General features: G+C 46.3%; 2 protein-coding genes across 2 annotated transcripts; both read left to right on the top strand.

Annotated features, from left to right (window-relative positions):
* Positions 1 to 823: 823 nt before the first annotated feature.
* LOC142575849 (uncharacterized) lies at positions 824 to 9,366 on the top strand. Its single transcript, XM_075685552.1, has 3 exons — positions 824 to 1,548; positions 4,566 to 4,808; positions 8,852 to 9,366. Exons 1-3 carry the CDS (start codon positions 1,127 to 1,129, stop codon positions 9,003 to 9,005), a joined length of 819 nt encoding a protein of 272 aa, XP_075541667.1. The 5' UTR covers positions 824 to 1,126; the 3' UTR covers positions 9,006 to 9,366.
* LOC142564982 (uncharacterized) lies at positions 9,123 to 21,070 on the top strand. The gene is made up of 3 exons (XM_075676264.1): positions 9,123 to 9,273; positions 15,938 to 16,479; positions 21,056 to 21,070. Exons 1-3 carry the CDS (start codon positions 9,123 to 9,125, stop codon positions 21,068 to 21,070), a joined length of 708 nt encoding a protein of 235 aa, XP_075532379.1.
* Positions 21,071 to 22,064: the final 994 nt, after the last annotated feature.

Genomic DNA, 22,064 nt, shown 5'->3' with positions numbered 1-22,064 from the left:
CCCGCTTCCCTTCTTTCCCTGCGGTGATTGAACTTTGGGACGCAATACTAAGCTTTGTGGCTAATGCCAATGATGTTTGTCAATTTGAAGAATTGTGAAACATGTATTTTTGTGATTCCGCTGCCGCTTGATGCACCTGTATATATGGCCTGCCCGTATTTAAAGCTCTCCCTGTAAGAACCCTCAGCAGAGGGTTGACATGATGAAGAAATAAATAATTAGGTAAATAATAATGTTCTATATTTCAAAATACCAGAAAGCGAAGCGCCATGTTTTCAACTCTGCAATTCAGTATAGATAAACAATATTACCAATCATTAAACTACACCTAATAATACGCATAGAGAAGATAAACGTGATATGTGACACACCTTTCTGAACTATACCACTATCTTTTATTATGAATTTCGCAAGACACTTGTAAACATTGTAATAATTTCACGTAGGCTCTGTTTTCATATATCACGTTTGCCCGCAAATGCACTTGTTAGAAATGTGTTGTCTGTTCTTGCTGGAGATTTATAGATGTGTAAAATTCGCGTGTATATATCTTTTGGACACACCCGTTCTTATCAATCATTTTTAGAAATATGCGCAGCCATAATTGATATTGCCATAATTTGATGTTGCCATAATTTGATATTGTGCTTCCCGAACAAGATAGCCTGTAACTTCATCTATTAAATAGAACAAATATTGCCCAAATCTAAACAGCGGTTGTCTCATAAAAGTATTTCAGCGTTTGACATGCCTTTCAATACGGAAATCCGAATAGTCAACATGTGTTGTGTCGACCCCCCCCCCCCCCCACCACCACTTTCTTTTTTTGTTTTGTTACTGACTGCCGGTTTTATAGACTCTTATTTTAGCTTATTTCACTCACGGCTAGAGCTCGCGAGTGGGCCAAAATAGAATCTATCAGCAAAGCGCCACGACTCGCTAAGCAGCATTCTGAAATGGAATAGAGGAAAAAGAAGAACGACACGAAGGCCACGCCCTCGCGCGCTGGCACGCGAGGCCCACGCGACACAGGAGAATCTCTCTCGCACTTTCGAACACGCAGCTAATCGTGGCTGACGCACTTAGCACCATCGCAGGAAGGAACGGCGTCGTCCTACTACCAGTCATGGGGATCGGTGTGCCTGGCTCCATCGAAATTCACCGTCTCCTCCAAGGCTGCCTGTCAACCATCTCGGCAGAGACGCCATCCCGCAAGACGCCTTCCCCTATTGCACTCGCTGCAATTCCATATGGGGCCAAGGATGACGTGTCCTACGCGTCCAGCAACTTGGCCATCGAGGACGTCCTCCCAGACAATCGGGACCTTGTGGTCAAGCCGTGGTCCAAGGTCGACGAACGCACTTGCGGCAGCAACACAGGGCATCCCAGCAGGCTGTTCCCGGGGGCCGAGTGGTACCCGCTCGTTGACATGGGCGTCAAGGGCACCGTGGCTCAGTGTAAGACCATGCAAGTATCAGGGACCATGCAAGGAGCCTGGCACCAGACGGTGGCAGCCTCGAGGTTCACCGTGCGCCTACTAATACACAGGTAACGATCAATTCGGTGATTTCTATATCATGTATCAGGACCACCGCGAACATTCTCAGTGGACCAACAAATTTTATTTTATTTCTATACTGTTGTCTAAATCCCAGTGACGGCTTGTTTTGCCTCTCAAAGAAAACGACAGCCTGTAACTTGTTGAGTAGTAGAGAGTAGTACAAATCAGGAATACCTGTCATATAGAAATTGGCCATGAAGCGCATTATTCAGCTGGTATTGCGTAATAACACGATCGATTGGCGAGATTGTACACGTTGTAACACGTTAAGCTAACAGACGGTTCTTGAATGGTTGGAACGAATTCCCTTTCATAACAGTACGCCTAATATTAGAACATTTACGATATTTAAATGAACGAAATGCGTCGGCAGCCGCACACATTGCATACTTGCGTTTATCTTCCACTGGAGCGCAATGTTTAAATGCCCAGATGATTATTAAGCAAATTCATTTTATGCCACTTTCAATTATTCTCTAGCATGATTAGCCGGAAGAACTATGTGTGGTTATTCAGCATCTGCAATTATGCGTTGATCGTTATCAGTTTCCGAGGAAGAGTATGCAACTTCCACAAATTGTGTGGCTTTGACACGTTCATTGCTTATTAACCGTAACTTTTACGTGCGTCCTATCAGCTGCGTTTACACCAACCGTGGTTGCTTATTGACTTTGGCATTGTGCTTCTAAGCACGAGGTAGTGGAATCAAGTCCCGGACGCGGTGGCAGAATTTCAATGGGGGGAAATGCAAAAGCGCCCATGTACCATGCATTGGGGGCCCGGCAAAGATCTTCAGGTGGTTGAAATGATTCCGTAGGCTGTAGAATTAATCTGTAGATCTGTAGTTTTTCGCACTGCGGCCTGCCTTATAATCAGATCAGTATTATGGCACGTGAAACCACAGAATTTCATTTATTCTCGATGCATGGCCGCTGGCAAAACGTCATATGCCTCGCAAACTTCACGACGATGCGTAGCTGCTTCATGTTACCTTGCTTTATATAATTCGAGGTGTCTACGCTATTGTCCCTGCAGTAATCCTTCATTTCGTAATTCGAGAGATCGTATCTAAATTCATTGGAACGGAGAGTATTTGTTGCTTTGCATGCAATATATCGGGAATTGGATTTTTGTTGCATTTTAATGAAAAACATTAGAATCTCCGGACTCTCTGATGAGGATTCCTGAATTAAGTAGTCAATGTTAAATACAGGAAAATCAATTACAACTCTAACTCCCCCGCCAAAAAAAGAATAAAAAACGACATCGCCAATCGTTAAAATTACGTAAACGCTGATAAAGATAAAGCGGATAAAGATTATCTTTTATAAACCGCTCTCTAAAACACCGCCAATTTGTGAGCTGGACTGATGCGAAATAATCGTAAATACTGGAACAACTTAAGCTATAAACTGACAGGGCACATTTATCCGTTTCAGGTACCCGTGCTAACAGGAACAGCATACACAAAGAGGGAGACATTTTTTTCCTGCAGTCAAGAAATCGTAAATTTTGTGCTAAACATTTTTATGAACGCATTTGAAATAGTTTTGAAAGTCGTTTACGCTTCAAATGAACATGTGGGCGCACTAAGTCGGTCGTATTCCGCTATATGCCGTCAATACATCCAATTTCATCACTTAATCCTCACGTCCCAAGGCCAAACAAGGAGTTACGATTCAGGGCATTGAATGGACTCGTGCGAATTCGGCAATGTTGCGCATCGGCACAACACTGGCAGAAGGAAGACAAAACCCGCCGAAAGGCCAATTATTGCTATTCTTTTACAAAAGGCCTGGAGAAGGAGAGAAAACGATATGTGCCAAAGAGAACCCCTCCGCAAAGTGGGAGGTTCTTATCATATACTCGTGAATATATCGGCTATCATGTTCATTTAACCATTCTTTCCTTCGTAGGTTTACTTTCCCAGCTGATTTCAACTCTCCTCACAGCTAGATGACATCACTGCGTCGGATAGTATTGCTTCAGGAAGGGTTCCAGCCTATGGGCCAAGAAATTGGCACGGTTGCATACAACAACAACAACAACAACAACAGCAACAGCAACAGCAACAGCAACAACAACAACAACAACAACAATAATAATAATAATAATAATAATAATAATAATAATAATAATAATAATAATAATAGCCACGAGAACAACATATACAACAACATTTTTGGGTACGTGCTAAATTGAAGCTCCTCTTTATATACAATGCCGCTGTCTGCTACCATACCAATTGCTTAAGAATCAAAACGGCAAATAAATAATTAAGAAACGTGCATTGAGACGTTTTTTGTCACAAGGGGTAGCTCTTCCGACACCACACTGAGTCATATAGAGAAAAGCAGGGTATCAAAGTAAGAAGTTGTGGTTTTCGTCCGTTTATGAAGAGAATGCCAAAATTGAACACAACAGGTGTCCTTGAAACTACGGCAGGAAAAAGTGACTCTAAAGCGAGTTGTGCATGAGGTAGTGATCGCAGTGCACCTGGGAAGTATTGTGTTGGGACACTTTATTTATTTTTTGTACATTCCTTAATTGGTTGGAATGAAGTCGTGCCTGAATAAATAAAGTGGAATAGAAAAACGCTAACCTTTAACCTTGAGTACCGCTCCCTGAGCACTTTTCGGTGGTGCCTTAAAAGCAAGTTTTAAACACAAGGGAAAATAACAATTGCTGGAACTCACAGAATAACGTTTTCGCAATACATAAAACGTTTTCAGTATGGTTAGGATGAGTTATAATAAATTACGGTGTATCTTAATACGTGGCAGTTGGATTTCCATAACCAACATTACTATGTGTATTCAGCACAATGTTTCTTGCTAACCGGATGGGTGATCACATCGTTAATCTTTCGATTCGGTAGGCGCTGTTTACTGAGTATAAAGCGGCACACGTTTCTTGAGACGAGCTGCAGCGTTCCTCGAGGACTTGCTTGACGACCGTGCAGTTCAACAGCAGTGTTCATTGTTGTCATGTATTGTCAACGCAGTGCGCGAGATGCGAGCACGCGTGGAGCAGAAGCTGCCGCGACCATGAGTGGCCCGTTCGTCGTTTGCGACCACGTGCCTTCTGTCGAGTACCGCCTCGATGTCTGGGGCTGCAGGCTACGCATCCACCCACGTGACACGCTGCCGTGGGCGTCGACGATGCTGAACGTCTCCAAGGATGAGCGCTACGGCGACACGTACGGCGGGGCTAGACCGAGCAGCTGCCTTTGGAGGCTGCACGCGAGGTAAGCCAAACAACAGTCCAGCTAGAACACCGCAGTCAATGTGCGGCCTCTTCTATTAGTATTCCATTTACGCCATCTTATCTCGTAAGAGACACCGTGATCGTAGGTCACATATATGCTCGTGTAAGTCAAGGTGTCACGATCAACTACTCCCTAGGCCTGTTTGAGGTAATCATGAAGCGTAATCTTTCAACGTTAAATATACGTACACAGGGGGTTGTGGCAGTTTCGTCAAATAGCGATGTCGGGGCTTGTAGATGGGCTTGTAGCCTTTCCGTTAGTACCCAGTTCTGGGAAATATCGCCTTACAGTCAAAGCTGTTAGTAGATATAGAGATAATGTATAAATATACGGAATGTGAAGAGCAGTTTTCATGTTCGCATAATGAGCCTTTTCTTTCACTCAGATAAAACTAGATATCTTAGAAAAAGAAGATACATGAAAAAAAAGCTGCACCAATTCTACAACTTAAATGATATACAGACGTTATATTTCTAAAGGCTGCATGTATTCAGTCATAATGCGTACAGCACCATTGCTAACTTTTCGTGAATTCTTAAGTGGCTTCTCTATGGGCACCTGACCCATATACACCTACCATGAGAAAGGCACAGTATAACAGGAGTAATAGATGCGCGAAAGTTCGTACGAAATTACGTGTTATAGATAAAAGCGTGCAGGATGAGAAAAAGAAGTACGACACCCTCGCCGTAATTCCTTAGTGGCTAAGGTGTCATACTGCTAAGCATGAGGTTGCGGGATGGAATCCCTGCCACGGCGGACGAATTTCGACGGGGCGAAATGGGAAAAACACCCGTGTACTTAGATTTAGGTGCACGTTAAAGAAAACCACGCGGTCCAAATTTCCGGAGTGCTCCACTAGGGCGTGACTCATAATACGATCGTTGTTGTGGCAGCTAGCACCCCCTAATTTATCTTTATTTTAGATATACCATAAGCATACAACAGATATGTAAATATTTCGAAATTAAAACGAACAAGCGCGCCAACTTAACAATGAAGCGATGGAGAAAGTGTTGCAGGGCGTTGTCGGTCCGCCGTGGATATAATAAGCAAAAAGCCAAAGTCGCTGTAGCCACTTTTGCCTCGCAATCTGTAGTGTTCCGTGAGACCATTCGCTAGACCATATGGTCGTCAAGCATGGTCTTACCGAAAATATACCGCCTTGTGCAAGCTACGAGTCACTGTCATTGTGTCCACAAAGGAGCGAAAGAAAAGCAAAGTTGTTAGCCGCTCGGCTGTAGAACGAAGCGATAAAGGAACCTCAAACGTGTTTCTCACCCTAGGCGATGTGCCTTGGCTGACATCGGGTTCCCGATGTCAACAGCCACATGCACAGCGAATCATGTGGGCGCCCTCAAGACAGCAGAAAGCGGCAGAAAACACGCCATCCAGGAGAACGCCACACAAAGAGTTATTTGGTTTCTCTTAGAAGGCATACCAAATATTGTGTAACTGATTTTCCCTTTCATTCGGAAAATTGGATGCGATGGAAAACTGAGCCCTGACACACACCGTACCGCCCGAAGCGTCGAGGTAGCTTCGAGACTGAAGTATTCAAAACCACATGGACAACGCTATGTCCCGTTTAAAGTCCAGCCGCAACGAAGTTTCATCTTGGCTACATTGATTCGAAATTAGTAGCACCAGGCTATCACAGCAGTGTTGGCAAAGATTGGCCGGTAATTGTCTGCGTCTTTTTTTATTAGAGCCCGCTAGTGGCGTTTAATCAGACGGTGCGTGTAGCAAATCCCAAACCACGGCCTGTGGAAATTCGCGTGGGCCCAGGTGACGCCTAATCTCTCATATTTTGGCAAAGGGTCAAGGAAGCTGGTTCTCAGTGATTTTCGGTCTGCGCCATTTCAACGTGCGAGAGGCGTTTTTTGTCGGTGTCGGTGTCGAAAAGGCCTATTTTTTTTTACACAAACAGGCCTGCTTGTAATTCAACTGTAATATTTTGAACGAAGGTTGCTCTTAACCGCGCTTTTTCAAACTAGTTTATTTTTACGGTCCCGACGTTTTGATGCAGTTGTTCTTCGAATGAAATGCAGATTATTAGGTCGTTAAGGTACAATAATGTATGGTTCGTCTAAGAGGCAGGGATCTTTCTTACAAATCCGATTAATCCTTCTGTGAAAAGAATGCCTAGCACTAATTTGTTATTTTTTTACATTTTTGCTTGCCTTTGTTTCATTTGGCCTTGACCTGCCCGAAACAAGCGGATGCGCAATAACGCATAACTATTCCAAATCGTTCTTTTCAATTTCAGTAATGAGGCCTCCACGTTTGGTCAGAATTTTTTAGGGCCACCCCCCCCCCCCCCCCCCACATCGCTTGTCCAACCCATATGACGTATTATGATTGATTAGACTGAACAAAAGAAAAATACCCATATCAGATTCTGGGCCTTTTTTCACCATCAGCCGACCGCTATTGGTCAAATGTGTGAAATTGGGAAATTCCGCCGGCGCTAATTGGAATCGGTTGGCGCAGGAAAGGGGTAATGGAGATCGCAGGGAGAGGCCTTCGTCTTGCAGTGAATATAAAAAGGCTGATGATGAAAATGATAGCGATTATGATGATGATGATGATGGCAATTTCCCGACTATATCGACTGCTGCCCTAGTTTTTATTACAATGGACAGTTTTTGCCTAGAAAATTGAGCCGAACATTTCGTCATTTCCATATGCTTCCAAAGTTGGGTCTTTAACCCCTGTGGGAACAAAATTCCAGCTTTCCACAGGCAAATCACTGCATTTGTCTCATTTGGCTTGTTTTCTAGAACGTCCCTGTCACCTCCTTTTTCCAATATTCACCCTGTACCTTCAGGTATCCATGAAAAACCTGCTCGTTCTAACGAAAACGCGCAAGCTTCGCCCAGCGGCTGCTTGGGACGCTAGCTGTTACGTGACCAGATGTGCTGCCTATAAAAGAAAGTTTCGCAATTCAAGAAAAATTGGTCCAGGTTCGCGGATTAACGCCAGTACCGACGCCTTTCCGTTGTGGTCTTGCCACCATCTGAGATAACCAGGAGTCCAGTTTAAGAGCACGCAGCATGAAGGCTAATCCATCGACAAATCGGAACACATATGTTCGGGTGGATGACACTTTTCCCTTTTCTGAACCTTCCTCCACCTTGCGCGCTTCAGTAGAACTGATTTCCGATGTTCAGTGATCACGTGCTTGGAGATGTCGATTAATTCACCTTCCTGCTGCGATCTGCTAACTTCCTGGTTAACTTAGGTGGTACAAAGACCGTCAATGAAAGGTGTTGTTCACGAGATCGATCTCTCAAGAGGAGGGCGATTTTTTCATAAGCTGAGAAGTTTTGTTTTTGAAAAATGGTGAAGGGTCTCCTTTAAAGCGTCATACTACAGTTGACCTTCAAAGAAACAGTAAAAACAAGATTTTCGGCTGGATGACAATTTTCTCCTTCATGAGCCTTCCTCCACCTTGCGTGCTTCCGACAAATGAGTTTCCATGTCCGCAAAGCTCTACAACGCCTATTTCACTTCCACTGCAAATACGTTATACATATCTCAGAAAGCAATAGACATAGCTTTTGATTTCACCGTTTACGGTTAGGGGACAGAGTGGTTGAAGTAATTCGAATAGTATAGGTACTCATCCATGTTCTCGTATGCTGCTGTTGTGCTTTGCAAACCCTGTCTCGTCTTCTACAGTTACGCTCTATAAAGCTTCTTCAGCACATACCTATTCCTTTGGCAGAGCTCCTTCATATAGACAAACCTTCTTTTTTAGATGTGTAAAAGGTAAATCTGTCCTTTGCTCGTTCTGACGACAATGAAAGGATTGTAGCTTCTTTGAAGTATATTCGATTAATTGCGCAGAACACATCATTAGCAGCTTCACACAAGCTCAAACCATCAAAATGTTTACCTCGATAGAGTATTCGTTCACGTGCTGTAAAAACTCTTTAAATTTTTCGTTTGCTAAGAGGACATTGACTCTCCTCGTGGCAGAGTGACACACAATTGTATCTTTTTCCTTATTCCATCAGGTTCGCCCAGAACAGAGCAGACGGCAGTTCGACGATCACGACAGGAGTCGCCCGTCGTCTCGTGCGTCTCCGCACGTGTGGCTGCCGTCTGCTCGGCTGCACCTCGTCACAGCTGCAGCGGCACAACAGCCCCAAGCTCTGCAGGCGGCCTTAGTGCCACGTCAGCTGTGCTTATCCAAGCTGAGTCGCTGGCCGTGCGTTCTCTGCTGACCACGTGACCAGCGACATCAAAGTGCACTCGGTTCGCTGGCGCGATGGCCACACTGGGCGTATGGCAGCGCACCGCCGGCTGCACCGCGTTCACGGGATGGCCACCTTGCGCAAGGCTCGGCGAGGACGCCCTCAGCAACCGCTGCGAGCTAGTCGCCATGTGGCTATCCCGCGACGATGGTGCAACAAAACTGTGGCGCCGCTTGCCAGGAGTGGGTGCACTTTTCTTTTGTAACGTTTTATATTTTTTTCAGTGTTTTTGTGCGAAAATAGTATTGTCAAATGTGTTTAAAATACAGTTTTTCGCGATCGAAATATGTTGCTATGTTGATTCCTTGAGCATGTTATTTGGGGGTGATGGTAATGGGCGAAATTGAAGGAGCTCTGCACTGTAATTCTGTTTTTTCATTTATAAGTATGCCGTTCAAAAGCTACGACGTCATCTCGACAACCATGTCTCGCGACAATGTGGACAGCCCGGACAAATGATTCTGTTCGTGTGCTCTGCTGTAGTATCCTGCAATGTAATCTAATCAACGGGAATGGGCTTGCTGGAATTTGACACCGCGTTGCTCGAAATCAAGTCCTTGTAAAGCTGCGAGGATTCATCCTTCATTTTAACGATTGTTAGGGAGACAGCTGCAAATTCGAGCAGACAGTCAAATATGCAAAAATGTGTTCGCATCACTCACATCTAAGAGGGACTTTCGGACTAAATTCGGACGCCTTAATGGTTATGAGGACGAAGTAGAAGCTCAAGGAAATGATTACCCGGATTATTATTATTATTATTACTATTATTATTATTATTATTATTATTATTATTATTATTATTATTATTATTATTATTATTATTATTGCAAGTTCGAGCCTTGCTTAAGTGTTCCTTTAACTCTGGTTGATCACAAACGCAGTATCCGTTCCGATTACAATACGAAGCGCAGCGTGAACTTTTCCCTCGGCGACTATACGAAGGCTTGTACACTATCTTGAAAAAATTTATTGGTCGTTCGTAGATGTGACAGCTGACGTTGATTCAATTGGATTACGAAGGTTACGAAAGTTGCCTTGCGCATATTGGTACCTACAAAACGGCTCAAAATTCCTGACTGGCTTTGTAAAGTACTAAAGACGACAATAAATCTAAAAGACCGCGCACACAGAAAAGCACGGCAAACAAGCCTAGATATCTAGAAACTTGAATTTAGGCGCTTTCATTACCTTTGCAATTTAATCGACATCGAACGCGTTCAATCCCGCAAGAGAGGGAAATCAAAATATTTCTGGAGCTACGTGCGCTCTCTCTGTTAAAAAAGAGCGCCCAAGATGTAAGTATTGATGAGGAAAATGGCGATGTCTCGAACACTGCTGGTGCCTTTGCAAAACATGTCTTTTCTGTATTTGGTCTAAATGTGCTTCTATATACATCAAGTAACCTTCATTCTCACTGTGGTACCGTGGGTGCCTGTGTTAAGGATGTTACCTGGATGTAAGTAACATATTTCTGCTCGACACACGATAATACTTTCGCTAGGCGTCATTCTTTGGTACCGGATAAATACTCTGCGAACAACATATTATTCAGGACCGTTCGGGTCAATCCTGATTATAAAAGATTTTGAGTAATCTTCCTGTACTGCCGAGAAGGAATGATAGGATCTCCTGGTAGTTAGAGCGTATCCACTTAGAGCACAGACGATTACTATAAATGAATGCGGAACGCACGCACCTAGCATTTTGCGTGACGCTTTCCCGAATTATAGGGAATACAATACTTCTTAGGCATGCCGATGGTAATATAACGCCAATAATAAAATGCGGACCTCTTTCAAACCATATGGGGGGATGGGCAATGACGCCATTTTGGAGAGCACGAGGAATTGCAGATTTCATCCAAGAAACGAATCGACTGCACTGACGCGGGAAGGCGGCTACACACACATTTCAACGCGCACACCATTTAACAAAATCTACTGGGCGCACTGTTTGACGAGCCACGACAATAGATACACGATTGCGATGGCAAGCAAACACAATTTTCCCGTGCCAGAGCGCGCGGTTTGAGACGCCTGACGGCCAAGGTGAGGTGCGTTATTTGGATCGGCTCCATTCGATGACGTAGAGCCGCAGACGCCAGGCAGTGAGTGCTTCGACGTTAACTTCATCGAGGTGGTATTGGTAGAACCGATGCAGTCGTGAAACGGGTAAATGACAGCGTTGCCACTCTTGCATAGGGGTGCATAGGGGTGCTATAGGGGTGCTCGCGGCACCCCTATATATATATATATATATATATATATATAATGTGTGAGGGGCTGGAGAGGGACAAGGCGAAGTGAGAAGACGAGGAAGCGCTACTACTACACACGACAACAGTTGCCGGCAAACTGGTAAGTTTACGTTCAAGGTCCGGTACGGTTTCTCCAATATGTGAAAAATAAATACCATGCAAATATGGCGAGCGGACAAATAATACACGGCATACTGAGTGTGAGTGAGTGAGTGAGTGAGTGGGTGAATGAGTGAGTGAGTGAGAGTGAGTGAGTGAGTGAGTGAGTGAGTGAGTGAGTGAGTGAGCGAGTGGGTGAGTGAGTGAGTGAATAAAGTTTTGTCCAGCAAAGCGCGATAAAACGCGCACCCAGCTAATCCCACGACGGTACTGACAGATCTAGTCTGTCGGCCCGATCGCGGGCGCGCTGGAGGTCCAGGATTTGGTCCTCAAAGACGGGATTTCGCACGGCATACTGACACAAAAGCCGTAACGGTCGCACGCGAAATCAACACTTCTGTGCCCGCCTCCTCAGTTGTGCGCCTATGGCATTCAGCAACATCGCGGGTTCCATTCCGACCGCGGCATCCGCAGTTCCACGCAGGTGCTATACAAATACGCTCGCACACCAGTGTTTAAGGGTACATTAAAGATTCTAGGGGTTCAGAATTACTTCATAGTTTGCCACTAATCCGATCATGGCAAACTCAAAATTATCCGAATATGGTTTTGGCACGTACACAGCTCTCTAATTCAAACACAGTTTAATACTTCAGCCACGATGCTATTTTCCGTTTGAGAAATGCCAATGCTAACCTTCTCGGAGCTTATGAAGAATGGCGCACAACAACGGCTCAAGCAAACTACTCTCCATGCGTGTTATGTGAACTACGCAGACAAACAGCATTGGTCCCGCAAGGTAACGTTTAACATCAACTCATCCATCTCGTGTTAGACTAAACGTCGAAGAAATTACGCTTAACCGTAAACATTACCGCTAATTATCGTCAATCAGAGCATCCAGCACAGAAAGCTGGATTCGCTTACATCGATTCCCACAGTGCGTGCGACCTGCACAATGTTTTAAACTTGTGTTTAAACTGTGGCAGCAGGTGTGCTCGATATCGTACCTTCCCTTTACCTAACCCTGTGCTTAGGTCGGAGCATGCATCCATGATTTCTTTCAGTCGTAATTCATGACATGCAAGGGAACACAAGAACGCGCTATAGTTTCAGGCACACACTTTTGGGTATGCTCCTCATTTCGATAAGGAGGGCTCTTAATCCACCTATAAATGTCTTGCACTTGCGCTTATTGCTCTCGCGTAAGTGCGGCTTATTCTGCATTCACGTCGTCGTGGCGGTGGTGGGAGGGGAGGGGGGGCTGAAATCTACTGTTTTTTTTTTCTTTTTTGAAGGAAAGGCGCAGAGTGATAGAAGGGGGAGGCTGCTACGCATGGTAGTCTCTCTCAACCTTCTCAACGAGCCCACGATGTCGCGCCTGGAGCATCGCAAGGCAGCCTCCTCCTGCTCTTCGCTGCCTATTAATTTACGGAGGAACAAGGGTTGGGGGTTCTTCGGGTATCCCGACATTATGTGATTAAAATTGGCTTTGGTTGTCGAGCAAAATTTACAGCTGGATGAGGGGTAGAGAGAGGAGTCGATGAGGTGAAGGAGAGGGCAAGGTGTGAGCGGCGCTGTCGCCGGAGCACCTCGCACCTGCGCGAGGATTTGTTTATTAGCTGCGGGAAGATTAAACGTTTTAGGCGGTAGCAGCTACAGATGTCGTGAAAAGCTGGAAGGCGATACCGCGCAGTCTGACTCATCTAATGCCTGCGCCCGGACCGTAAATTATCGGGCGCAGGGGTGAACCACTTCGTTTCTGGCAAGACCAGCTTGCGCGGCTGTCCATATTGTTATATTCGCATTCACAGTAACGAAGTGCGGGAATGCAGCCGTATACACAGTAATCTGTGTGATCGGACTGGTTGGAAGGACGATAAAGCAATTGGAAAGTTTGTCACGTCAAGGGAACTTGTCATTTTGTTCGTCATGTAAAATATCACAAATTCACTGCATCGAAGGGAAGGTAACCAACGCCCTCACAGTAGCTTAACGAAGGGTTCAGCATAAATTATTGATCAACAAAGACGTCACTGCAGTTTTCGTAGTATCAACTGTCTCTCTTTTATCATCGAAGCCTGCTGCCTTTTGTGCGCATTAGTATCGCCTACGGGACATTTGTACAACAGGTGAAAATTTTCAGTATTGCAGCTTTTTTCACAAACTTAACAACTTCAAGTATCTCTTCCATAGGACAACTTGTGATAAAACGATGTAGCAGAAAATTGACGGCAAATAAACACGCGCGAAGCTTTGAGCATCGGGTCATATAAAAAGCACGGGATACTTTGGTATGGAATATTTCTCTACCTCAAGCGAATTTCTTCATGTGTCGAAAATAAAGAGAATTCTCTTTATTTTGGACACTTGAAGAAATTTGCTTAGAAATTAGAAATTTGCATGGCGTAGTGAAAGGGAGACACAGCATGATTTCTTTCTGCCCAGCATTTATACCTTGTGGTCATTTCCTGCCCCCCAGCTCATGCATCCTGCCATTCTGCAGCTTGGACCTCGCCAATATTGAAACTACAGCGTTAAATGCCGTCTTTTTTCTACAGCGCTGCCAGCGAACGTGTTTTGTGCAATAAACCGGTTACACTCTACCTTGTCATTTATTTACCAGCGTAGTTTAAGTCAGCAAAATTCAGCCCATCCCACCACTTAATGTTGCACTGAAGCTATTGAAAGAATTTCCAGCAGCGTTTTCATGTGCCGATGGGGGAAGGAGACGGATTCAGGGGGCGTGCTGGGTACCAAATGTGAAATACGAAATGAAACAATTTATGATAACTCAAAAGGAAGGTCATTACTTTTCGCGGCGAGATCAGAATGCCTTAGAACACACACCTATAAAGCGAGATATAAGAAGGAACAATAAGCATGTGCTTGGCTGCGGTAAAGCTAGCGAAAAGATCGGGCTTGTTTTATAAATATGTGAATAAGTTTGCCCAGAGGTGGATTTAGGCACCACTGGCCTCCTTGAAGCCCTTCGGTTCAGCGAGAGCAGCGGAAAAGTAAACATGTCCACAATAAAGATTAGTAAGAGGTGATTGAAAGATTGGTGGAAGAAAAGTAGGGAAACGACAAAAAACGGAGACGTACAAAAACAAAGTTCGCAATGGGGGGTCAGAAAATGTGGTTGTGGAAGTTTATAGAGGTTCTCTTTCTTTAACTTGGTTATGATATTAGGAATTATAATAGCAAAAGCTTGGTGGTGCAAGCCAACGCCACGTTCCAAAGTGGACGCTCATAACATCCATCCACATCCCTCCATCCATCCATCCATCCATCCATCCATCCATCCATCCATCCATCCATCCATCCATCCATCCATCCATCCATCCATCCATCCATCCATCCATCCATCCATCCATCCATCGCCCATCAAAGAACCGTCAGCGGCCCAACATGCGTCGTAGTCAAGGCTTTTTTTCTTTGCAACGTTATTACCATCAGTGATTATAAAATAGGAACTAGCTTTCCTCTCTTGAGTAAAAAAAAAAGAACTTCGTTGAGGGGTCTTTTTAGCCAGTAATGCGTGATCTCGCTTCTTAGGTGACGTATCCTAGACCTCACGTTGGAAGTATTTATTCCCGCGTTCAGGATCTTTCACACAAGAGAAGACCGACCCGCCGTGGTTGCTTCGTGGCTATGGTGTTGGTGTGCTAAGCACGAGGTGGCAGTATCGAATCACGGCCACGGCGGCCGCATTTAGATGGAGTCGAAATGCGAAAACACCCGTGTACTTAGATTTAGATGAAAGGTAAAGAACCTCAGGTGGTCGAAATTTCTGGGATGCCCCACTATGGCCAGCCTCATAATCAGAAAGTGGGTCTGCCACGTAAAACCCCATAATACAATAATTTTTTTATATAAGAGATCGTCCCTTGGCGACATATACAAACACCTTTCCCTGTGTAATCCTCTTTCCCACAATAGCTCCCACACTGCACTCCTACAAATGTCCACATTTTGACGCTTACCCAATCATTTCAGCACGCAACCGTGGATTTCTTACGCCCACATTCACTCGGCCCCCTCACCCGCTTTCTTCCCGCATCACAAACTCCATTCTCGTATAGTGGCACCCACGTGACCAAAGTGAGCTCGTGTGGCGGGCGCGGGAGAAGGCGGTGCCGCGGGAGCCGTGGACTGAAGACCGCACACTCCTCAACACACGCTCTTAATTTCGCACTATCGCTCTATCTTGGGCGATAGTGCTCTATCTCAATTTCGCTCTATCTTGGGCGATGCGCTATCTTGGGTAGCGTGCCAGAAAAAGCGGCAGCTGATATATATGTATCTTTTTTTTTTACGCCGAAGGCATTACCCTCTAGTTCTTCGGGATTTTTGGCGACAGTGTCCCCATAAGAAAAAAAATTATACTGATGATTAACATACTCCCTAATGCGAAATTTAAGCGCAGCTTTATACATGAAAGAAGTATGCTTGTGAATATTTTGTATCATAATTATCTACCGCAGCAGAGCTAGCAGGACTCCACCTTGCTGTGGACCTACAGGCAGAGGAGCTCCCAGCCACCCCGGCAGCCAGCTTCTGCGACTCCAAGGCCGCGCTGCTCTGCCTGCAGAACCCTGACAGGGCTAGCCTTGGGGTTACGCTGCTCTATTCAAGACTGACGGCCCTTCGGGACGGAGGATGCACACTATCGCTGCATTGGCTACCGGCACACGTAGGGATCCTGGGCAATAAAGAGGCGGACACTCGTGCAAAAAGTGCCCACCACACAAGCGTCCCCCACAGCCCTGCTGTAACGGCCGTAGACTTCTCGAGACACAGGCGGCGCCGGCACATCATTGCCTGCCACCCGGACAAACGGGTATCCCTGGGCCGGCCTCCACGGCCTCTTCCACAGCACGGCCTCCCACGAAGGGATGCCTCGTTGCTGCTCCGACTGCGAGTGGGCTGCTACTGGATGGCAGCCCGCCGGCACCCCTTTGGGAAAGCCACCTCGCCAGCCTGTGCCTTCTGTGGTGAAGCAGAGATTCTGGAGCACCTCCTGCTGGCCTGCCCTGCTCACCTGCAGCACCGCGGCCGACTTCTGCAGGAGTTCCACCGCCTGGGGCTCCCATGTTCACGACGGGAAGATATCCTCTTCCCCTGTCGTAATCAGCAACCAGCCTTCCTAAGTGTCGTCGACTACTTCGACTCGTCGGGGCTCTCGGCGAGACTATAGGAAATTTCTACAAAGACGGATAGCCTAACGGCCATCCGACCACCTCCTATACGGTCTACCTACAGCCTGCTCCTCCGGTCGAACCCACGGCCCTCTGATGCTGCTGGGACGACCCTCTACCGTTTTTGCTCGTACCCACTCTCTCTTTAATTCCCAACACCCCCATTCTGCTGGCGCTGAGCCGTGCTCCCGCATGGGTTGCAGAAGATAATGCTAGCCTTTCCTCCTTCCCCACAAGAACCACTTCTCTATTATAATTATATAGGTACAGCGATCATATTAGCAAAATAACGCTTTGGGTAGCGTGGCTATCGCGGAAGATATATATCGTGCGGCACATTGCAAACAGATCAAAGTATGGCAAGGCTGCCACGCTAATCGGGAGTCCACGAGGCAGCGCGTGGATGACGTGTGGGTGCGAATAACAGCAGTCGCCGCAGACGGACCTCCGCTCATGCAGCGCATTGCTGCCATATATAGTATCTGTGGACGCGCTCGACGTATGCCTTCTCGATGACGTGATCGGTGAACCGTCAACGGCGCGCTACTCTGGCGCGATAACGTGGCGGTCGTCTCAGCAGAGCTTGTCGTGTGCGGCACTAAGATTTTCTTATCACGCTTTCGCCATACCATCCTCCACCTCTTTCCGCTTCATGGCTCGGCTGCACCTCGTCCTCTGCTTTCCTCCGTGCGCTCTATGCGCTATCGCTGTCTTTTATCCCCCCGCTGCAGTTACGCCCAGCACGCCGACACCCAACGGAGCAACAGGCACCTTAGAGCTACGCTCTAAAGAAACCTTCAGCGATTGAATCGAGAAGTGGATACAAGCTTTATTATCACGCATACGACGTACAACACAGCATTCTTTTCGGAAAGGAACAAGCACAAAAGAAGAATCAAAACCACGTAATTGATGATGACGCGCTCCTACTTACAATGCGAAACACGTAGCGCTCCCCGCATTCGTTTCCCGTTAAAGCGTACTCTTGCGAAGCTGCCGCCGCGACGGTGGCTTGCGACGTAGGGTGTGACGTCACTATCCTTGTATATACAAAAGAACAGGCCTTCCAACTTATTTCATTGTTGTCGCACAATCGATTTGGGTAGGCAATGGATAGTTAGGACTCCCGATGAGCAGTGTGAATACGCGGAGCTCCAAAGGGAAAAGAAATGCCAATGCGACCAACGGCGCCCTGCTGCCGCATTTCCTATATTGCCCCTGTGGTTCAATAATGCGCCGCAGGATGAACTGAGCAATAAACCATTCCATACCCTCCTCAGCACATGCATTGGTGGCCGTTTCTAAGAGCTTAGCTGTATTTCCACTTGCGCAGGGCCGGAATAGCGAGTCAATACTTTTTATTGTTGCGATAGGAATTATATATGGACACTCCTGTCACATTTCAACTCCGCCTTGATGTTCTATATAAAGTCCATGTGCGGCAAGAATGAGCTGTAACAGTGCGGGTGCGGCGAGATATGCTGCGATGGCATGGCTGGGAGTGTGAGGGCAAGTTCGCGAATGTGAGGTGAGAAGGATGGTGTCTTGATGTTCGCCGTCTTCCTGCGCGCCATATTTTGAAGTCACGTGACAGCGCGCAAAAAGGGAGGAGACCAGTCCGCGTGGTCTTCTTCTCTATTTAGCGAATAGGCGTCCTGGCGCGCTGCATGTTACAAGTGATTACAGCGGGGAGTTCCAATGTTAAGGGCGAGGCGAAATTGTTCTAGCGTTGGAGGTCGCCTAGTCCAGGTTTCCGAGACGGGGTGAAGTCAGAGGCCGTAGGAAGCGTTCGCTCACCGCTTATCACGCCGTGGTTGTGGCAGTGTGTGCTGCGACTACGCTGTCGAGCTTAGGAGAGTCACTATCGACGGCTTATCTTTGTCCCTATGGGCGTCCCACCATGACTGTTTGGAAAGTTAGAAAATGATTCATGTACTTTATATTGTCTATAAAACTAGGAACCTTTATTCGTGGGATTATTGTTTTTATGTCGCAAGCGATGCTTCGCCTAAACTGCGGCATTTCATGAGCAATATTTCAAGTGCAAAGTACAACTAAATGGACAAGACCCGCTTCACCTTCAAAACTGCTCAAGATAGAACGCAGGGTCGAAGATAAAAATCACGCAGTCAAACGGATTTGAACGTCTACGGGAGACCCCAATGGATTTCTAGTCCATCACGTTCACCGCTCGGGCACGACTGCCTTTATTTATATTACGTGGGTGCAACGACTACAGAAAACCAAATCGCTACAGAAATTGAAGGAATGAAAATACATTCAGCTGTCAGGCAAGCACGTCCAAGTGTCCAATAAAAACATCCAAGCCCTCGGTCATTCATTCGGGAATATGCTGTTTACGTTGGCAGTGTGTGTGCTTTAAAAAGAACATCGGCCATGACTGCCACTGTCAGTCATCAGCCCCGCTGTCGTCAATGTTCAGTACAAAATCAGTAGCAGGTTGTCGTTGTTCTTTTGCTTTCGCGAGTTGACATCACAAGTGCGATCATGGGTTGACATCACCTTATACTCCAAACCTTCCTGTGGATAAAATTCGCAAAAGAAATTATTGGGTTTTACATGTTTATATGGCGATCTTATTATGAAGCACACCGCAGTGGGTGAGTTCAGATTAATTTTCATCGTATGAAGTTCTTTAGCGTGCACCTAGTTCTGAGGACACGATTGTCTTTGCGGCAAATGTAAACGGATCTCATCGAATGTGCTCTCCATGTTTCCGGTGGGTGATTGACGCCTTGATTGCTTAGTTATTAAGCAAATATTTACTTGAATTTGTACGAATTATTAGAGAAATGGGGGCGTACAAATATTTACCACATGGAGGAGACGATAGTCTGGCCTATCATCTGGCATGCTTCTCCAGGTGCAGGATGATAATTACGATGTACACGGTGATCACATATACAAACAAGCAGAACATACAGACCCAAACACCGACGCATATTCAATAAAGATATGCACAGGGTTTTGTGAAGGCTTGCGCGCCGCCAGCAGACCAGCAGCGCTTGCATGGCGCGTAACCCGCATCTAGGGCGCTGCCAAGGACCGCGAATGTGCTGCAGTTCCAAACTCAAGTGGCCTCGCAGGCGTGCAGTGCCGCCTTCAATGCGGTCGCTCTGTTAAGTCATACCACTCCGGCAGCGAACAAGACTAACGCTTCGCTAAGTGCACTGTTTACGCTTGTGCGCGACAAAGTATGTTAACCATCCTCCTTGAGTATCTTAAGTGTTCCGTGTTGAGCAGGAGGGTGCAGTACCGACGCCTGCACCACGGTGCCAACGAGGCTGTCCTTCAGCTGCTTAGGCAAGTGCCATGTCGGTGCGATGGCGAACAAAAAGTTGCGAAACCCCGCAGCCATCGGCCAGCGGTCACTTACGAGGACACCCAGGTCGCTCGTTGGCGATGACAACGTCACTGGATGCAAATGATAGTCAATACGGAAGGCCATGTTACTCGCCACGTTTGTATAGCCTTCTAGCAAGACGCGCACCTAGCAGCAGTTGTGGCTCCAGTTTGCGTTCTGCTGAACGGCGATCTGCTGCAGAGCGGCAGCGTCCACGCTGGCGTAGGCGAATGGCTGTTGGCACCAGTGGTCCGTCTCCCAAGGCCCGGATAGAAAGTTTTCGATCCATACAGCTTCTAAGTCGTGGTGGCAGCGAGGCGTGATCAAGTTGACAACTTAAACGGCACCCGTGATCGATTGCGGGCAGAAGAATGACGTCCGCGACAGCGCCGTTTCCGGACGTGGCGTAGTTCAATCAATGATGACCATGATGACGATCATTTCATTAATATCGCACATGCCCACCACGGGGGAGTGGTCAATAAGCGGATGATACATTTATGATAAAATAAGATCATGTCAAAGCAATATAAGCGTTAAAGAATAGATAGAGCAGCGCTTTGGAACGTTCTTTTCGTCCTCATCGTTTAATTACGAATAGCGGGAGCGAATAGATTGGCTACGTCTCAGCTATTGGCCACCAAACGGCTTGAATTATTCAAATGATGACTTCAAGATATCTTTAATGTAATTATAGGGGTTTAGTTGTTAAAGCACTGCTTTCCATGGTCTTCATTGAAATCTATTCCCTATTGAACTTCTCGCCGATAAGCCTGTGTGTAATCGGCAGATGAAGAAAACAAAATGTCCGTGGATTTCGGTGGCAAAATACGACAGGGTACAGTGCTAGGTATTCCATGCTTTCTAGTACTTCTGGGAGAATGATCTAAATTATCGAATACTAAATTTACTTGCGTTTATTTGGTAGAGCTGCGAATATGAAAAACCTTTTAGGTTCCTTGGTTTTTTTCTTTTTTTTGTCCTGTCATTCTTTCAGTAACTTCGTTTTCAGTATTGCTGTTGTTCCTCTCTAATTGCAGGTTCTCATTGAATAACAACTCGGTTGCTTTATTCTGAAAGAGAATGACATGTTGCTTGCTATCATAATTTTGAAGGATTAGGGCAAGTTCAGTGCGCATTTCTAGCGGGGGGGGGAGGGGGACGAGGAATTCCGAAAGAGGTTTCCTGCAAGACTGCCACCACAATTAGGGCGATAACAGCGGTTTCATTTTCGTTCAGGTCTACTCGTTTTCCTCACTTTGCTGTTGTCATTGTATTCTTTTTATGACTCCTTCATGTATCTGGCACAAGACCAGCTGACTAATTTCATCCAATACCAACGTGCTTCTACATTTCGCTTCCCCCGTTACATACCAAGTGTGAAATTAATAAATAGAAATAACGTGATCTCTGAAGTTCATTGTCCTTGCTAGCGCGAAAACATATGCATATATTACCACGACATATTCAATGCTTCTACACTTATTTCAAGAAAAGACGTGTTTGAGGAACTCTTATGCAGCTTGGAATGAACCAAAAAGAAAGGACCTAGGCACTCCGTGCGCGTATTCACAAACAAAGAAAACTGTGTTTACATTGACTTTAGCAGTTCACTGGCCGCTTTGCATTGTTTCCAGCTGTTGTTCATCTGAGGGTATGTAGCACATGCCCTCCCTCCCTCGCTTGCCTCCCCACTTTCCTCCATAAATGGCGCGCGAGATTGAGCCGCGATCGTCAGTTGTGCCCTTGCGCGCTGTCGCGAAATTCTCACGCGCTGTCGGAGCACAACGCCACCCGCCCCCCTCCCTCCCTCCCTCCCTCCCTCACTCCCATCCCCTCACGGTCTTTCACGCGACGGAAGACAGCGCGTTTGTTCTCCGCTTTCTGCCCGCGCGCGAGCCTTGTTGAGAAGCCACCGGCGACTTCCGTCGCGTGCTTTCACTCACACATACAGCACACGACGCGCGGCGACGGTGTTACTGCCCTTGGACTTCATACCGAACATCGCGGTAACGGCAACGGGGACGTCGGCGGAAAAAGATGTAAAAG

Source organism: Dermacentor variabilis, chromosome 1 (genome assembly GCF_050947875.1).
Source record: "Dermacentor variabilis isolate Ectoservices chromosome 1, ASM5094787v1, whole genome shotgun sequence".
Taxonomy (NCBI): domain Eukaryota; kingdom Metazoa; phylum Arthropoda; class Arachnida; order Ixodida; family Ixodidae; genus Dermacentor; species Dermacentor variabilis.
The sequence above is the reverse complement of the archived record's forward strand: the minus strand, read 5'-3'. Positions and strand labels throughout refer to the sequence as shown.